General features: G+C 41.3%; 2 protein-coding genes across 2 annotated transcripts in view; one reads left to right on the top strand and one right to left on the bottom strand.

Annotated features, from left to right (window-relative positions):
• Positions 1-1,082, bottom strand: part of acsl3a (acyl-CoA synthetase long chain family member 3a) — a 29,654-nt gene extending 28,572 nt beyond the window's left edge. Inside the window, exon 1 of the mRNA XM_062385332.1 lies at positions 888-1,082. The gene's annotated coding sequence lies outside the window, so the exon portion shown is untranslated. The remainder of the gene's footprint in view (positions 1-887) is intronic.
• Positions 1,083-2,654: 1,572 nt separating this feature from the next.
• On the top strand, positions 2,655-17,101 carry farsb (phenylalanyl-tRNA synthetase subunit beta). Its single transcript, XM_062386108.1, has 18 exons — positions 2,655-2,794; positions 3,233-3,288; positions 3,681-3,835; positions 4,066-4,138; positions 4,269-4,384; positions 5,007-5,157; positions 5,248-5,356; positions 5,605-5,675; positions 5,762-5,823; positions 6,740-6,791; positions 6,903-6,964; positions 8,229-8,436; positions 8,524-8,604; positions 8,700-8,792; positions 9,070-9,187; positions 9,721-9,873; positions 15,562-15,709; positions 16,116-17,101. Exons 1-18 carry the CDS (start codon positions 2,737-2,739, stop codon positions 16,894-16,896), a joined length of 2,547 nt encoding a protein of 848 aa, XP_062242092.1. The 5' UTR covers positions 2,655-2,736; the 3' UTR covers positions 16,897-17,101.
• Positions 17,102-17,294: the final 193 nt, after the last annotated feature.

Raw genomic sequence — 17,294 nt, 5'->3', positions numbered from 1 at the left:
CAGAGGCCAACCGCCAGAGGTTCTAAATGTGGGCGAGGATTACTGTGAGGTGACACAGATTGTCACTTGGGGCCTTTGATTCACTGCATGCTGCAACAAGTTTCACCTACTTTTTCATTGTATAAATGTGTACAAGCAAGAAATGAGAAAAACGTTTATAATAAATTAACTTCATGAATCAATCAATGATTATTAGTCAGTCATTGTGACAAGTATTTTTGGTGTTGACCCTTTGTAAATCTCGGTAGTGAGAGAACAAAGAATGAGTTAAATGAATGAGGGATTTCAATGGTCTCAGCAGTGCACTGCAACTTCCCAGTCTGTCTGACTGATGTCAAACCAGCATTAATGTTAATACAAATTCCGGTACTAAATTTCAAAATAAAACGGTTAAACTTCACATGTTAAAATGTTTTCATCATTGCAACCGTACTGTCAATGGTAATAACAACAAAAAATTGAGTACGGAACATATCATCAAATTGAATTACAAAACTTCTACTAAAACACATTAGGTCTGATCAGCAGCTGTTAAATGTGACTTTTAACAAGATGTCACTAGCAACAGGTGACAGGTAAAAAAAACATGGCCATTTACCTGAGGGTAATTTAAAATGAATTTATTTTGTAGTCACAAGAGTATTTCTGCCCTTTGGTTGAGTTAATAACTTTATGAAGTTACTGCATCGCGCAAGATTCGGAATCACCAAGAAAAAAAAAAAGAGTCAACCATTTAAATTTCTTCTAGAATTCCCCCCGATGCTTCAACTGAGGTCTCCACTGTCCAGCCCGGGCAGCTTGACGTGAGCGCAGCATCCGCGCACATCTGGGCGGTAGAAACCAAACACGCGTCGGTAAAACGACACCGGAGCGAGGTGAAAACTCACCGGTGGAAGGTCCCCGGCTCCCGGCTCTGTGTCTGTCTGTCAGCGGGTGATCCAGCTCTCAGCGGCGGGGGGACGGCAGCCACAGCCCGGTGTCTGGCAGCTCTGTGTTTGGAGGCAGCGGCAGCGTCTCTCCGGCATTAATACAACAACAGGCTCTTAATTTGTCGCCGGTGCCGCGTTTCCTCCGCTTCCCGAGCCCGGAAGTGATTGAGCAGAGTGTAGGGGGGGAGGGGGGGGTTGTCATTCCCCTCGTTATGATTGGACTCGCGGAGGTGGCGCGTGCAAGGGGAAGAGCCCAAACAATGAGAGCAGGGCAAGAGGTGACTGTGGGTTACTGACGGTCAGACACACACACACACCCACACACCCACACACACGCACACACACACAATAAATATAGAAACAATTTAAAATAAGAAGACAAGAAGATTAGATATGCAATGTGCATTCAGGATGTCTGATTATTGGCCAAGCAGAGTTCAAATTTCAATGTCACAGCTGGATTTATATGAACATTTCTGCAGTGCAATGATGGGGTTTATTGATGAAAAGAAGAAGAAGAAGAAGAAGAAGGCAAAAAATTCAGATTTATTGATTTATTGTCAAATAAAATCTGAACACTAAGCATAGGCAGCAAATAAATACAAGAAATAAAACAATAGACTCCAAAATAAACGAGGATAAAAACAATGCAAATTTTATTTAGTTAAAATAAAGCAAAAGGACTCCAACACTTATTGATAAGACTTTAATGTGATTAAGAGGAAGAGGAAGAGGAGGAAAGAGAAGTTCTGTGTGTCAAGTGTCCCTCGTCAAGACCCAGAACTGAGAGCAGGTACAAGACAGACCTGAACCAGGTCTAACTATAAGCTTCATCTAAAAGGAAGGTTTGAAGTGGACTCTTAAACATAGGGAAGGTGAACTGAGAGCAGGAGGTGATTATCTGATATACTACTATATGTCATGCCCTGTGAATATAAAGCTTTTTTAATGTCGACTTTTAAAGAAAGCACTGAGCTGTGAAAGTGTGTGTAGCTCAGTGTGATGACTCACTCTGCAGGGTAATAAAGTGGAATGCTGAAGTATTACAGAGAGACAGGCAGAGCCGGTTCACTGACAATGTAAGTATTGGAATAATCCCTGCAGGATCAACACCAGAACATTTAATTGGATGCATTTATATTTGTATGAATGCTGATTAATGTTCATTGACCCTTTTTGTGTGAATAATTAAAATTCAAGGTCTAATCGACAAAATCAGCAATGACACTAGAATTGAACTGAACACATAAGTGATATGAAATCATATAATGACACCTGTGGTTTTCAAAGTTTCAAGACATTCTGATGCCAACTTTTTATATCACTTTCTTTATTACTGGAGCCTATCAATTGTTTTTAAGTACATTTAAATCAAGTTATTTTTTAAACTAATGCTATTTGTGTACTCATCAAATTAACCTAAATTAAATGTTAAAATTAATACATTAGTGACGCCAAATTTGAGATTGAATTTATGATATTGTTCGCAAATTAACAACACTGTGTTTTATATATTATTGGTACCATCCCCAAATCACTGCAGCTTAGCACAGCACGTGCCACTATTTATGTATTGTTCTTACTGTATTGTTTTATGACAGATTGTAGTTTTTATGTCCAATGCACCAACCACACCAAGGCAATTTCCTATATGTGTAAATATACTAGGCAATTAAAGAATTCTGATTCTGATTCTGTATCCTTAAATGTTTGTAACTGCTTTTCAGTCAGGCACCGTTCAGACAGCTGCGCCCGGGCCGGCTGGCGGGGTCCTTTTTCACTGGGCTGTGTAGGATTAGCTGCCAACATGCCGACTGTCGGAGTGAAAAGGGATCTTCTCTTCAGAGCTTTGGGCAGAAAATACAGTTAGTGGTATTTCATACATTTCCAAACTGTGGACAAACTGTCGGTCTATTTATTGAATATCCCAGTGGCTCTTAAAGACAGAGGAAGTCAGAGGAATGTCTGGACTCGTTGCCTTGTAGCTAGCAGCGCAGCAGCTAACTCAACCTAGCTGGATCTGGGTTTGCTGTGCCTGCACTGAATGAAAAATATAATTTTAATGGGAATTCACGCCAATTATTAATTTGGACATTCTTACAATTTGTGAGGAGAATGAAATAGTGACCTTAGACTCTCTTCAAACGGTAGTGACGTGTGTGAATAGGATGATAACGGGATTGCATCATTTCCTTGGCTCCTGTCATTTAAAGATGATTGCCTAAGGAAAAAAAAAAAGTCACTTTTGAGTATTTAACGTAATAAACCTGTTTTGTATTGATGGCTGTTGCTTTGTGTTTTAGCTGATGAGGAGTTTGACGAGCTGTGTTTTGAGTTTGGACTGGAGCTGGATGAAATTGTGAGTAAATGACTCCAAGTGGTTTCCTGATAAAAATAAGTGAGACCTTTCTCATGGTGTGCGTTTTATTTTTCTATGTGAAACCATTAGATTGAGGGAGTAAGAGTCTGAAGACAACACAAACATCATTTCATCATGTCACATAATCTTCAAGAAAACACATTTTAGTGATGTAGCTCTATTTGAGTAACTCTACCATGAATTCAATATTACTAATAATAGTAGTAATACTCACAAACATGCATGGACCCACAGATAACTTTAAAAGATAGTTTTATTAGAGTTTCTGATTGCGTGATGAATTTGCAGTTCCTCGTCCTATGCTGCAGAGTATTTACATTGTTGCTGTAATGGAAAATGTTTTTCATTGTTGCTGTCGTATGATATTTCAGACCTCAGAGAAGGAGATATTAATCCGAGAGCAGGGTGACTCCAAGGCATCTGGAGCTTCTGACGTCATCTTGTACAAGATCGATGTGCCAGCTAACCGCTATGACCTGCTCTGTCTGGAGGGGCTGGTCCGTGGTCTGCAGGTCTTCAAGAACAAGTCAGTAGATTTCCAAAGTTATCTTTTGTTAAGCCTCCTTAAATATATATATAAATGATGGAAGATGGGTTTTATTTAGACACCAATTTAGGAGTATCATTTGATTACCAGAAAACATTTTCTTCCATGGTTGAGGTCTTATTTTATCTGTGTTGCCTGTGTATTTATTCTCCATTGTCTTTGTGTGGTGCATGTAGAGTTGATGTTTAAAGATTGATTTTGTGTCACAGGATGGAGGCACCTCGTTACAGACGTGTCAGCCCAGTCAGCGGCGAGCGTCAGAAGCTGATCATCTCTAAGGAGGTGGGTGGAATAATTCCTAATGTAAAGTTGCAGTTTGTGGCCTAAAGTTAAGATCGGTTAAAGTTACATATCAAATACATTAGTGTTTTTGTATGGTGGTCAATTAGTTTGTTCTTTTATTTCTGAGCAGACAGCAGAGGTGAGACCCCATGCTGTGGCAGCGGTGTTGAGGAACATCACCTTCACGCAGCAGCGCTATGACAGCTTCATTGAGCTGCAGGACAAACTCCATCAAAACATCTGCAGGTCAGGCCGCATGAAACACTAAGATTTCCTCCACATTACGGTTATGTTTGAAAACGAAAATTACTCACCTCTGACAAATGTTGTCTGTCAGAGGCTGATATTAATCATGTGTCTGTGCTGTAGAACTCAATTAACACACAAAAGTATTAAAGGGCTCTTAATATGCTTTTTTGTTTCAAAATATGCAGTAAACATATGTCAGACTTCTCCAAACACTGTGTTACAACAGTTTTTTCTACTTGTCTAAATGTATCTTTAGGAGTCCCAAAATATTCTTCCGCAACAAGCTGTTGCCAGTTTGTCACAGGTTTCCTTTTAGGACTATCCACTCCAAACAGCAATCTATATGAAGTAAAAAAGTCTGGATAATGTACAAATGAGCTCTTGTGAGAAACAGCAAGTGGATTCACTGCTAACGAGCAGGCGTGCATCCGTAACACGCGACGGATGCAATACAAAACAAAAAAAATGTATATAAATATATAATAAATATCGCAGGATGAAGACAACGCTGACGAAGAAGTCCAGAGAACTTGTGGAGATAAGAGCAGATGCAGATATCACAATGTAAAGAAAATTCTATGTATTCAGCCGATAATTCAATCAATAATATTTTTTGAAGGAAGAGGAGCCTGGTGGCGATCGGGACTCATGACCTGGACACCATCTCTGGTCCTTTCACCTACACAGCCAAACCCCCTGGAGACATCTGCTTCAAACCTCTGAACCAGACCAAAGACTTCACGGCCACTCAGCTCATGAGCCTCTACAAGGTACACAGCTAGTTTACTGGACATTTGTTAGATAAGCATATTTTCTTTTCTTTTGCTGCTAATGCTGTTTTGTACTCCTGGTGCATACAGACAGACAGCCACTTGAGGCATTACCTTCACATTGTTGAAGACAAGCCTGCGTACCCTGTCATCTACGACAGCAACGGCATCGTCCTTTCCATGCCTCCCATCATCAATGGCAAGTGTTCTCATTTCTGCTCCTGTTACCACAATGTATTACACACAGTGTGTTTGGAGTTACAACATTCAATGTTTAAGTTAAATGCTGCTTTATGTGATTCTTAGCAGCAAATAAACAACGAACAAATTATTTTATTTTTTGGACAGAGTGTTAACTTAATGCAACAGAAAATCATGAATACATAGAGAGCCAACATTAGAGAAACTGATAAAATAATCAAAAGCTTTCTGTCATTCATTTTCCAGGAGACCATTCAAAAATCAGCCTAAAGACAAAGAACGTCTTCATCGAGTGCACGGCCACAGACGTGACCAAGGTAACACTGAGTGGAGAACAAGAAGAAAAACAAGTTTTGTCACAGATGTGACAAGAACCTGACTTTAATCTGACCTTGCTCTCCAGGCCAAGATTGTCTTGGACATGATGGTGACCATGTTCAGCGAGTATTGTTCACAGCCTTTCACGTAAGTCACTCCTCTGTCTCAAGTAAACCTGCTGAGGGTAGACAATTATAATATGCTGGTGTTTGAAAAGTCCAAGCTTTTACATTTCAGAATCAGAATCAGGTTTATTGGCCAAGTAAGTTTTCACAAACAGGGAATTTGACTCGGTAAAGTGGCTCTCAGGTGCTTACACAGAATACACATCACAAAAACAAACATAACAAAACAAAACAATACAAACAGTCCGAACAGTGCGACGGTCTAAGAAAAAAGTTCAGGTGTGCATATTACAATTATCCAGTGAGAGTGATAATAATTAAATATAATTATAATATAGTTATTGCACAGTGCCAGAGTGGGTTGACTGTTCAGTATTGAGACGGCGAGGGGGAAGAAACTGTTTTTGTGTCTGGTGGTTTTGTTGAACAGCGATCTGTAGCGCCTACCAGAGGGGAGGAGTTGGAAAAGGTTGTGTCCAGGGTGAGAGGGGTCTGCAGTGATCTTTCCTGCCCGTTTCCTGACTCTGGATGTGTACAGGTCCTGGATGGTGGGCAGGTTGGCACCGATGATCTTTCCTGCAGACCTGACTGTCCGTTGGAGTCTGTTCTTATCCAATTTGGTGGCCGATCCAAACCAGACAGTTATGGATGTGCACAGAACAGACTCGATGACTGCAGTGTAAAACAGGATCAGCAGCTCCTGAGGCAGGTTGTGCTTCCTAAGCTGGCGCAGGAAGTACAACCTCTGCTGGGCCTTCTTGAGGATTTTATTGATGTTGGGTTCCCACTTCAGGTTCCGGGAGATTGTGGATCCCAGAAACCTGAATGATTCCACAGCCAACAGCTGTTGAATGCAACTGCTGGACCTCAATTACAGGCTTTGTTTTTCACTCTATTATTTTTTAGTTAAAACAAACTTGTATCTCCTCCTCTTTCAGGGTAGAGGAGGCTGAGGTGGTCTACCCAGATGGCAAGACCTGCATATATCCAGTACTGTACTCACTTCAATCATATAGATTGTATCCTGTCTTTTAAAACATTAGCTGAAATACTTTTCTTGTCTTCTGACGCTCTGCTACTGTTTCCTTGTTCGTACTTCAGGAGCTGGCGTACAGGACGGAGAAGTTGTCCAGCGAGTTCATCAACCGCAAAGTCGGCATCAAGTGAGTTATGTGGTTGTACTAAGTATAATACTTGAGATACTTGATATACTAGTTTGGAAAGTACCTGCTGGTAAATGTTTCAGATTTCTTTTTGTAAATTTCTGCATTTCTGAGCAAAGTCTGTGACTTACTGGTGTTAACAGGCACTGCCTTACACAACCCATGACAATTCTAAACTTTGTAAAGTTGATGAAGCTCAGTATTTAATAGGCCTCTGCAGTACCAAGACTAAATACAACTTAAACTAAATCCACAGTGTTCAGTCAACAGACAGTGAGACTGTTGATAAAAATGTAATACAGTGATTTCTATTAGTCACATAGACTGTTGTCCTGAATGCGTCTGATACCAATCTGTGGCTGACAGCAGACCAGCTGCACTGAGCTGAATTCATCCCTGTATTTATATAAATCTAAGCGATGCAACATCATCAGCAGGTTGTTTTTGTGCTTTAGAACAAAATGAAATTGAGTGTCTTTGCGACACTGCTTTGTGTTTAGTGATCCCTGTCTTCATTCAGTCTACAGGTGTCTCTACCACTGCTGCTCTCTCTCTCTCCTCTCTTTGTCAGGGAAGGGACAGTCGTTAAAAGTGTGTGTTTAATCTCAAATCTCAAAGAAAACCTGTGTTAAGCTGATTTAACATGAAACGGCAGCCCAACATCACTGTGGCAGGATGTTTTTAACTTTCCTCCAGTAAACCGAGAGAAGAAGATAAGGGAGAAGCAGAAGCCTCCCAACATGTTTTCATTCCCCCGTGGTATTATGTAGCTCTTCATTGTGAAATCAGATTTACACAGTTTGCAGCTAACTCTCTTCTTGAAGACTTGTTCTCACACTTTTGATGACATGTCTCCACTGTATCATTAGCGCTGTTAGTGTCAGCCATTTTACAAGCGTTTGCTCCTGAGTTGACAGGCATTGTCACATGAGCGATACAAGCCACGGGATTGGATGGTTTACTGCCCCCACTTTAGCAGACCCTGCCACAGTGTGTGCCGTGTAACGGGCAATTAGTCAGTGCCAAATACCTGCCAAAGTAATCCTGAATAATCTTAATGCTACCAGTTGAGCCGGAGCTTATGTTTGCCCTTGCTACAATTTATTTATTTCCTGTAATTAGAAACCATTCACTTATTTTAAACTTAATAAAATTCTAGTTTGAAACAGCTATTTGCTCATTGGCTGTTTGCTGTCATTGTGTCCTCAGTAACACGATACATCTTACTTCTTGACAAAACTGTTCATGTCTTCTCCCCTGACAGTGAATCAACTGAGAAAATCGCCCAGCTGCTGACCAGGATGTGCCTCCGCTCCCAGGCTACAGGTGTTGGTGATGAGTTGGAGGTCGAGATCCCACCCACACGCTCAGATGTCATCCATGCTTGTGATATCATGGAAGACGCTGCCATCTCCTACGGTTTCAACAACATCCCCCACACCACACCACGCACCTACACCGTAGCCAACCAGGTACCTGGGTTTTCTTCTGCATGTTTGCTGTGTGTCTCGTGAAATATGTTGTGTGTGCTTATGTGTTTTTCTTTATATTGTTCATAGTTCCCACTGAATAAACTGACAGAACTGTTGAGACAGGACCTGGCAGCTGCTGGATTCACAGAGGCCCTCAACTTTGCCCTGGTAAGAAAGAGACTCAAATACTCAAACATACAAACACTGTTTTTCTGTCCTTTTAAAAATGCTACATGGAATGTGTCACACCTCTCTTCCTCTAGTGTTCTCAAGAAGATATAGCAGACAAGCTTGGTAAGAAGATTTCAGAAATCAAGGCTGTGCAAATCTCCAACCCCAAGACAGCAGACTTCCAGGTAAAGAAGAAAACAGTGATTCTGTTAACACAACTAGATGGTTTGAGAGGGTAGAGAAAGTGAAGTGGTATATTTATTTAAAATTGCTAAATTGATTTTTTTCATGCCAACTTTTTGCCTAAAAGATAGTTTACCTAAAAAGGTTTACCCATTCAAGCGTTAGTTTTATTTCTGTGCTCTGAAATTAGAGTGTTATTGTTCCAGAAGGGGGCACTCTTCTCCTCTCTAACAGACTATACACATTTTTTTCAACTGAACCTTGGTATTTCTCCACCAGGTGGCGCGCACCACCCTGCTTCCAGGGCTTCTGAAAACCATAGCTGCCAATAGGAAGATGCCCCTTCCCCTCAAACTGTTTGAGATATCTGATGTGGTGATGAAGGATGAGAGCAAAGGTATGTGCTCATATTTATTCAACCTGTGTATGTGTGTGAGAGGCTGCGTACAGACTGTGGCTGCAAATTTCCCTGGGAAAAAGGGTCAATTGAGAATCTATCAGGGCCTAACACAACAATAAAACACATTTTCAAACCCATAGCTGATATATGTTGGTCAATATTCAATCATTGCAGTTGCAGTGCAAAACATTCAATTATCCATATTTTCAGATTTACACAGGAGGAGGGATAAACTCGCTGATGGAAAAGTTTATTTTATGATTCAATTTAAATATGTCAAGAACCAAAACAAGTTTCTTATTATAGTATTTAGTATTTTAGAAATCAACTATTAAAGACAAATATTTGTCTCCAGACATAAACCCAAAAAATGAATATCATTCGCGTTCATATCAGCAGTTGAATGACACTTGGTGAGAGATGTATTTTTTAATGAAAACCCAGTATTGACTTGATGTATCAAATCATTCATTGGCTTATTCCTGTTTTGAATGTTCCTCACTCTCCCTCCCCCTCATCTTGACAACCAGATGTTGGAGCGAGAAACAGCCGGCGTTTGTGTGCTGTTTACTACAATAAGAGCCCGGGCTTCGAGGTGATCCACGGCCTGCTAGACCGAACCATGCAACTGCTGGAGGTGAAGCCTGCCCGGGACAAGGGCTACCACATCCAGGCTGCAGATGGTAAGAGTGCTGGATAGACAGGGAGGGAGATGGGGAGGGGGATGGAAACTAACAATCATGACTATAGCAATGTACTGACGGTGGTGAGTATCTTAAGACTGGATTTAATCCTAGTGACAGATTTTAGCCCCTTGGATATACAAGATGTTTATGTAGAAGCTGGTGAAAAATATAAATCTGGGTCACACAAGGTTAAAAGGCAGGTTTTACTTAGATTATGTAAATCCAGTCTATGATGAACAGTAAAGGCCTTATTTGTTTCCAGGACATTATGTTCCCTGTTTACTTGAGGCAGCAGTTTCCATTTTTATTACACTTAGAATGAACTCAAATCATGGGTTGACAGTTAAGATTAGCTCTACACTCGAGACAGTCGAAGAATTTTATATACAAGAGCAGTTGCCTGTGCTGTGTAAAACTAAAGCGTGTCCAGATTTTCCAATCAAACGCGCTTGTTGTCATTGATTATATTTTCCATTGATAAAAAGAAACATTTGCACATTATATACAACATTTAACACACACAGGTAAAACTCTGTGCATCTTAAAACAGAAAACCATATAAAACACAAGATATATATATATATATATATATAACATAAGGAATGATAGTGTAATGTGTGCACTCATCCTTCCCATCTGTTGGATCTGATATAATCTCTTTCTCTCTGCATCAAAATCCAGACGAATATTGAAAACTGAAACACGCAACACTAACTCATCATGACTCAATAAACCAGTCACAAGATGCTTTTCTCACATACGAAAGGGAACGAGAGTCTCTTTTGTGTTTACTCTCCAGAGTTCTTTTTATTTTCCAAAATGAAACTCATTTTATAGAAGAATATAAAGGAAAGTATAGGCACCTCATGGTAAACAAAATGTGAACCTTCAAGTTGAATGGGTACAATGCTGCTGCTTGTTAGGCTCAATGTTAGAGGTACAGACAGATACAGACAGAGCCCTTTGTCCAATTCTGTTCCAGAATGTCACTGTGTCTTTAATGATGAAATGCGTCTGCGTAAAAGTAAAATCAGAATGAATGAAATGAGGAGGTCAGTCATTATGCATCAGTGCTCATGTTTTTTAATACAGGCTTTTTGAGATGCGCTTCTGAAAAGCTGCTTTCCTCACTAATGGAGATAGCACAGGTTTTCAGTTTTGTCACATTAACCAGTGGTGATATGTGACATTAATATTTGTAAAGAAGTTTTGTTTGAGTGACAGAAAGGCAATTTGGTTTCATCTTTTTGATGATTTGAGTTTAGTGATCAGAAAGGTTTGATTTGAGCCGCAGACTCTCTGTGTGCTTTTTGACTTGGGTCGCAGTGATCTGGCCATATTTAACTAGCTTCGAGATCTCTGTAAGTGTTTGGTTTAGTATGAAACTTTGGAATAATGGGATATGATCGACAGCCACAGTTTAGATAATTAATAGGAAACACTTGTAACGGCAAAACATTTTACAAATCTGTTCATTAATGTGGTGTACCTCCTCAGTGTACTTGTACAATACATGAGCATTACATCAGATCAAGTGTAAATTATATTGTTATAATTACTGATATTGTTTTATTGCAAAGCCCTAAATTGGCTCCTGTTTTCCAAAAGAGACTCTCATACATCTTCTGAGTTTTAGATTCTTCACCTTCCTCTTTCAGTTTTTTCTCTCCATCCTTTCTACCTCACCACTTATGTCTTTGTCTCCTCTCCCACTTGGCTCGCATGCTTCAAGGTCACACTGCAGGATGTCTGCTCAGGCTCTGCTGGCTCTGCTGTTCAGACTGCAAATCAATGGGCTCAAGTATCAGTGAATGAGAGTGGAGAGAGGGGGGGGAGAGGGTGAAGTCAGACAGAAGAACAGAGGAAGGGATGTGGAGACTAGAGAGTCCAAAAAAAAGAGATGGGGGGGGGGGGGGTCAGGTGAGAGACAGAGAGATGGCTAGAGGCATAAGCATGTCTGCAATGTGGGGGAGTGCAGGGGCACCGCATCACCCACTGCAGTGCTGAGCAGCAAGACAGAATGGAACATACCACACCCACCCACAGGTGCTAAGACTGTTCATCTGACAGGCACCATCTTACAAGGGAGCTGAAATGGACATGCTCTCATGTGCGCTCTAACGCACTGGACACACACACACACACAGAAACCCCAGCTCACCAACTCAGTTAATTTCCTCTCCTGTTTTCCCTCCACACTGTATGCACCATTAGCCTATCTCCCCCACATATGTCAGTGTGTCCTTAACCCCATTACAAGGTCATGACCCAATCTAAGAGCTTACCTGACACACACACACTCACACACACACACACACTCACCCTCAGGATGTGTCCATATGACTAACCATCACCATCACAGACAGGGTGAGGGGCTGAGGGAATACATGTCAGCTGAGTTTCCTCCACTCAGCCGGTGGAGGGATGAAATATCGAGTTAGACAATCAGAAGTGGAGGAAAAAAGCCACTTAAGAGACATATGCCTGTGTTTCACTTAATAACTGTGTCCAATGCAGTTCCCAGGTCCATACATCCTTTGTTAGGTTGTTCTATGAATAATAGAAGATTAGTACCAATTTTCAGGGTTTGAGGTTTCGATTTGCTATGTTCATTTAAACCTGCAACAACTGACTTTGCCACTTTGGGGTAGTTTAAAGAAGTTGTGAACAATTGTTTTAGGTAAATATGTATTGTATGTAAGTGTATATATGGTGAACTTGTTAGCAAACCACTGTCTTTTTACAACGTTAAACTGAAAAGCATCTTTATTAATTTAAGGTTGTGTTTCTGCACATCTTTCCTGTTTACCTGTTGGTCGCTGTGTAAGTCTACAGTGTATTGTCGAGCAGGGAGTGTACAGTTGGCTTTTAAAGCTTTTTGTTACAAACGGCTGACAGCAGTGGCTTAAAATTGTACAATGCTAGCTCCACCCCTAGGTCTGGGTCCATGCTAAGATTGAATGGCTCCTGTCTTGGTCCATGCCTGTTTGAGTCAAACAGGACTAAACTGGAAAAGCAATTGGAGAGCAACACTCGTGCTGCATTCAGTTTAAATATTCAAAATGTTCTATGATATTAAAATGTGTCAAAAGCTTCAACTTTTATTCACAGGTGAATTTTACTGTTGTACAATGTACAACAAAGTAATGAATATTATAACTTACTGTATGTAAGGGGGGTGCAGGCCAGTAAAATAATAGTACAATGATAATGCCACATGAAACCTGATGAGCAGAATATATTTTTATTGTGGAAATATGTTTGGTGCAGCTAGTGATATCAATCCTGCCCAGGAACATGTGAAAATAGTTATTAGCAGAATCAATACCTGAACCACAGATGGATTTGGTTGGGTATGTTTGTTTATGTGCTTTCTGTTTATTTCCTATGCATTAGCATTAGGCTAGAACCTTGATCTAGACTTTGATGGATTAAAAATAAATAAATGAATCATGCAGCTCATGACCCCACTCCTGACCAACTCGCCAAGCTTAATCCAAAATGTATTAGAATGATGAAGACGGACAGATGTCACCAATCACAGTACACCCACGTGCTTCTGTGTAGTGGGGATGTAATGGGGGGGGGGACATCTTTCATGGCAACATGTGTCCAGCAGTATTGTGAATGATTTGTTGTTTTTAAAAACAATTATATTATACATAACGCTCTATATTGTTTAGGTGAACATATCTTCACAAGATAAGAATGGACAGATGAGCTAACACATTATTACACAATACTGTGTATTACACCGAATTTGCCAACATTATTTGGTCGGTAGATCTTGTTGAGCTGGTCGTTTCAAGAGTAGCTCACAACCCTATAAAGTGTGGGCACCCCTGCTATAGAGCCACTTCCTGTGTTCAGCAGCCTCTTACACAGAGTGAGGCATTATTTCGAATTTTTGTGAGTTCTCTGTACAGTTGTCAAAATGAGTTCATTATCAACCAATCATATTTGTTATCTGATGTAACTGTCCATGTCTGCCTTCCGCTGAAAACTCAGCTGAAAGTTGGAGGAGAGTGGGCGGAAACTGGCCCGGCTCAAGTGTACGATTTCCATTGACTGATTGGTTATTTAAGAGGGCTATTTATAGTGTTGCCATGGCATCCCTCTCATGGTACAAGTAGATGACGTGTGAACCGACGCAAGTACATTTCACTGATTTAATACACTGAACAGACACACAACAGGCAACTGAAGTGAGAGTTTCCTCCTCTCTCTCATACACACACACACACACACACACGCGCACACACAGGGAGAGAGAAAGCTCAGTCCATGTGTTTTATAAGCCTTCATCCATAGTGATGAGTGAACATCTAAGCAGTGGGCTCTGGAAGCCATTAGCAAGACAGCGTGGGAAGAAGCAGTGCACCATGGGAGAAAGCCACGTCCCTGCGTGTGGGGCTGTTGTCATGCCAACCCTTGTATCTCGTTCGGTCTCTGACAAGTCCGTCTTTCTGTCTGTCTGCATGTTTGGAAAAAGTGAGCGAACGCCTCTCACTCTGGCAAGAGTGGGTTCATCTCAGTATCGATGGAGGCTTTTTATTCCATCTGGATTGAAGTGACCTTTGGTCCTGACACACAAGACCATCAGATTTGAATCAGGAGGAGAAATGTGTACTTTAGTGTGTGTGGAAGTAACTGAGAGAGAAAATCCAATTATGGTCAAATGGCCTCTGTTGGCAGTTTCCTCAGAGTAACGACCTGTGACATTTTCACATAAACAGTCTATGTTTTACTGTTCTGTCAATTGTTGATATTAAAAAATACTTATCAGCCTCATAACCACGTCATCAAATTTGTATTCCTACTTCTGGAAGATAGCCTTAACTTCTCTCTGGGAAAGACTATTCAGGGTTCTTCTCTACTAGGTTACTTCACCTCGTCTTCTGTTATGAGGAAGCGTTTTGAATTAAACTTTTTAAAGCCTGCAGAAACATTTTCAGTGGTATTCCAAATCATCCTCATTTAGAACTTTATATCATAACAAATATTTAAAATCTGAATTCCTATGTGATCCATAGCATCAGTGTATAGAGAATTACATGTAAATCCAAATGAGTACAAATGTGGTACATACAGAGACTAAAACAAAACCAAATGCACCACTTATAATAATAATTTCACAATCAGCCTAGGAGAAGATTTTATAGTTGTAAATATACTCTGCAACTGTTTTTTTGTTTTTTTGATCACCTGTCAAGGGAATATTAGTGTTCATTCTAGAGATACCTTTACTACATGGGAAATAAATGACCAGTATTTGTAATATTTCTCCTCTGATCCGTGTCACGAATACCTAACTGTCTCCTTATTCAATTTCCCATCATCTCCTGGAATCCCTGAGGATACGAAGGAGGACTCCTCTTTTAATTAAGCGATGAAATAACAGGCGAGCAGTGATGCAAGTGCCTCTTTAGGGAGTCGGGAAAACTGTCCTTGACTACTCCAGAAATTGCTTTTAGGATTATACCATTTTGTTTTGTTGTTTACAGCTGAAAGTGATTTAAATACAGAGGTCCAAAGACATGTGACCAGGAGAGTACATACACAACAATGCAATCAATGTAGTACTTAAAATTGGACTAAACCATGTAGAAAACAGAAAGCTGGATATATGTGAAATGGTGTCTTCCTAGATTTCTATAGGCTTAATTTCTCCCCGTTTTCTTTTAGATTCCACTTTTTTCCCCGGTCGCTGTGCAGAGATCTTTGTCCTTGGAAAGAGTGTCGGCCGCCTCGGAGTTCTCCACCCAGACGTCATCAACCGCTTCGAGCTGACCATGCCCTGCTCGGCCCTGGAGATCGACGTCGAGCCCTTCCTGTGATTCCACCTTCCTTAACTTAAGCCCGTAATCCCTAAATGCATGTAAATGTAGATTCTCAGAAAGCATTGAGATCAATTGGGAGAAAATAAGAGGCTTGAAAGTTGTTTAACAGATATCACTTGTTTGGTTTGTTTGCCTGCAGTGTGATATGGTCTCTAAACTAAAGGGACCATGTGTGGAGCCATCTTACTTTTTGATATGTCAGTAACACGGCTCTTTCTACTAAAGTCAGAAGAATTAAAAATTAACAAGACTCCTTTGTGTTTGTGACGTGAATGGTCCGCATCTGTGTTTGGGCCTGTACATGCATGCTTGTTTTTAATTTAGATCCCTTGTGCCTTGGGGGTTAGTTCATGGTAATTAAACCCAGTGACTCATTACCTGTTGCCTTGGTTCTTCCAGTGGCCACACTGCTGAAACCCTCCTCACACACGACGTCCCCATGCAGGAAGTCATCGAGCACAAGTTCCCCACGCAAAGTGAATCCCGGCAGGCACCGGCTTCCTGCCCAACATCTACAAAAACTGTGTTTGGTGACATGAGCACGCCAGCTGCTCTTAAAGCTCTTGATGATTTTCTAGCAGACAAAAGCTACATGGAAGGCTTTTCAGCATCTCAAGCCGACGTGGCGATGTTCGATGCCATCCCTTCTGCTCCCTCAACGACCCTCTGCCACCTCCTGCGCTGGTACAAGCACATCCAGTCCTTCCGGAGAGAAAGAGAGAGCCTCCCGTCAGCAAAGAGTCAGTTTGTCCTCCCAGCTTCAGCCTCGACAAACGCCCCTGGTGATGAAGATGACGACGACATTGACCTATTTGGCTCGGACGACGAGGCAGACAGCGCAGAGGCGGCGAGAATCAAGGAGCAGCGCCTCGCGGAGTACGCTGCCAAGAAGTCCAAGAAGCCAGCTCTGGTCGCCAAGTCCTCCATCCTGCTTGACGTCAAGCCCTGGGACGACGAGACGGACATGGCCAAGCTGGAGGAGTGCGTCCGCAGCGTCGCCATGGACGGACTGCTTTGGGGGCAGTCCAAGCTGGTCCCGGTGGGCTACGGCATCAAGAAGCTCCAGATTGGCTGCGTAGTGGAGGATGACAAAGTGGGTACAGATCTGCTGGAGGAGGCCATTACCGCTTTTGAGGACTATGTTCAGTCTATGGACGTGGCTGCTTTCAATAAGATCTGAATCATGCACCGAGTAAATTCACTGAGTGGTACCATCTGAGGTTTTGAGACATAGGTGATGCTGTATCGAACAGAACGTTCAGTAGCTATCTTTGTAACCAATAAAAAAAACAAAGCTCAGGTCCTGCATTGAAACAAAACTATTGATCCTTGGTACAAAAGATTCTTACCTCAAACATCGAATAAAATTATTTTAATGATTGATATTTATTTTGGGGTCTTTTATGTTGTGCTGTTTTTTGGTGTGAGGTAAAAAGTTCAGAGACTCACATACACATTTTATCTGTAGCTGCTTTTAGTGTCAACTCAAAGGCAGATTTTGGGGCCAGTAAATTCCCGTATGAAAGGGCGGTGCGGCTAATAAGCAGTGTTGTAAATGAGGTCTGACAGGTGCGCCGG

Source organism: Platichthys flesus, chromosome 4 (genome assembly GCF_949316205.1).
Source record: "Platichthys flesus chromosome 4, fPlaFle2.1, whole genome shotgun sequence".
NCBI lineage: Eukaryota > Metazoa > Chordata > Actinopteri > Pleuronectiformes > Pleuronectidae > Platichthys > Platichthys flesus.
This window is presented reverse-complemented; position numbering and strand designations above follow the sequence as displayed.

Coding starts and splice junctions, on each gene's coding strand:
- farsb (XM_062386108.1), top strand. CDS start 2,737: ATGCCGACTGTCGGAGTGAAAAGGGATCTTCTCTTCAGAGCTTTGGGC. Junction 5,676..5,761: donor CGGCCACAGACGTGACCAAG/GTAACACTGAGT, acceptor CTTGCTCTCCAG/GCCAAGATTGTCTTGGACAT. Junction 5,824..6,739: donor TATTGTTCACAGCCTTTCAC/GTAAGTCACTCC, acceptor CTCCTCTTTCAG/GGTAGAGGAGGCTGAGGTGG.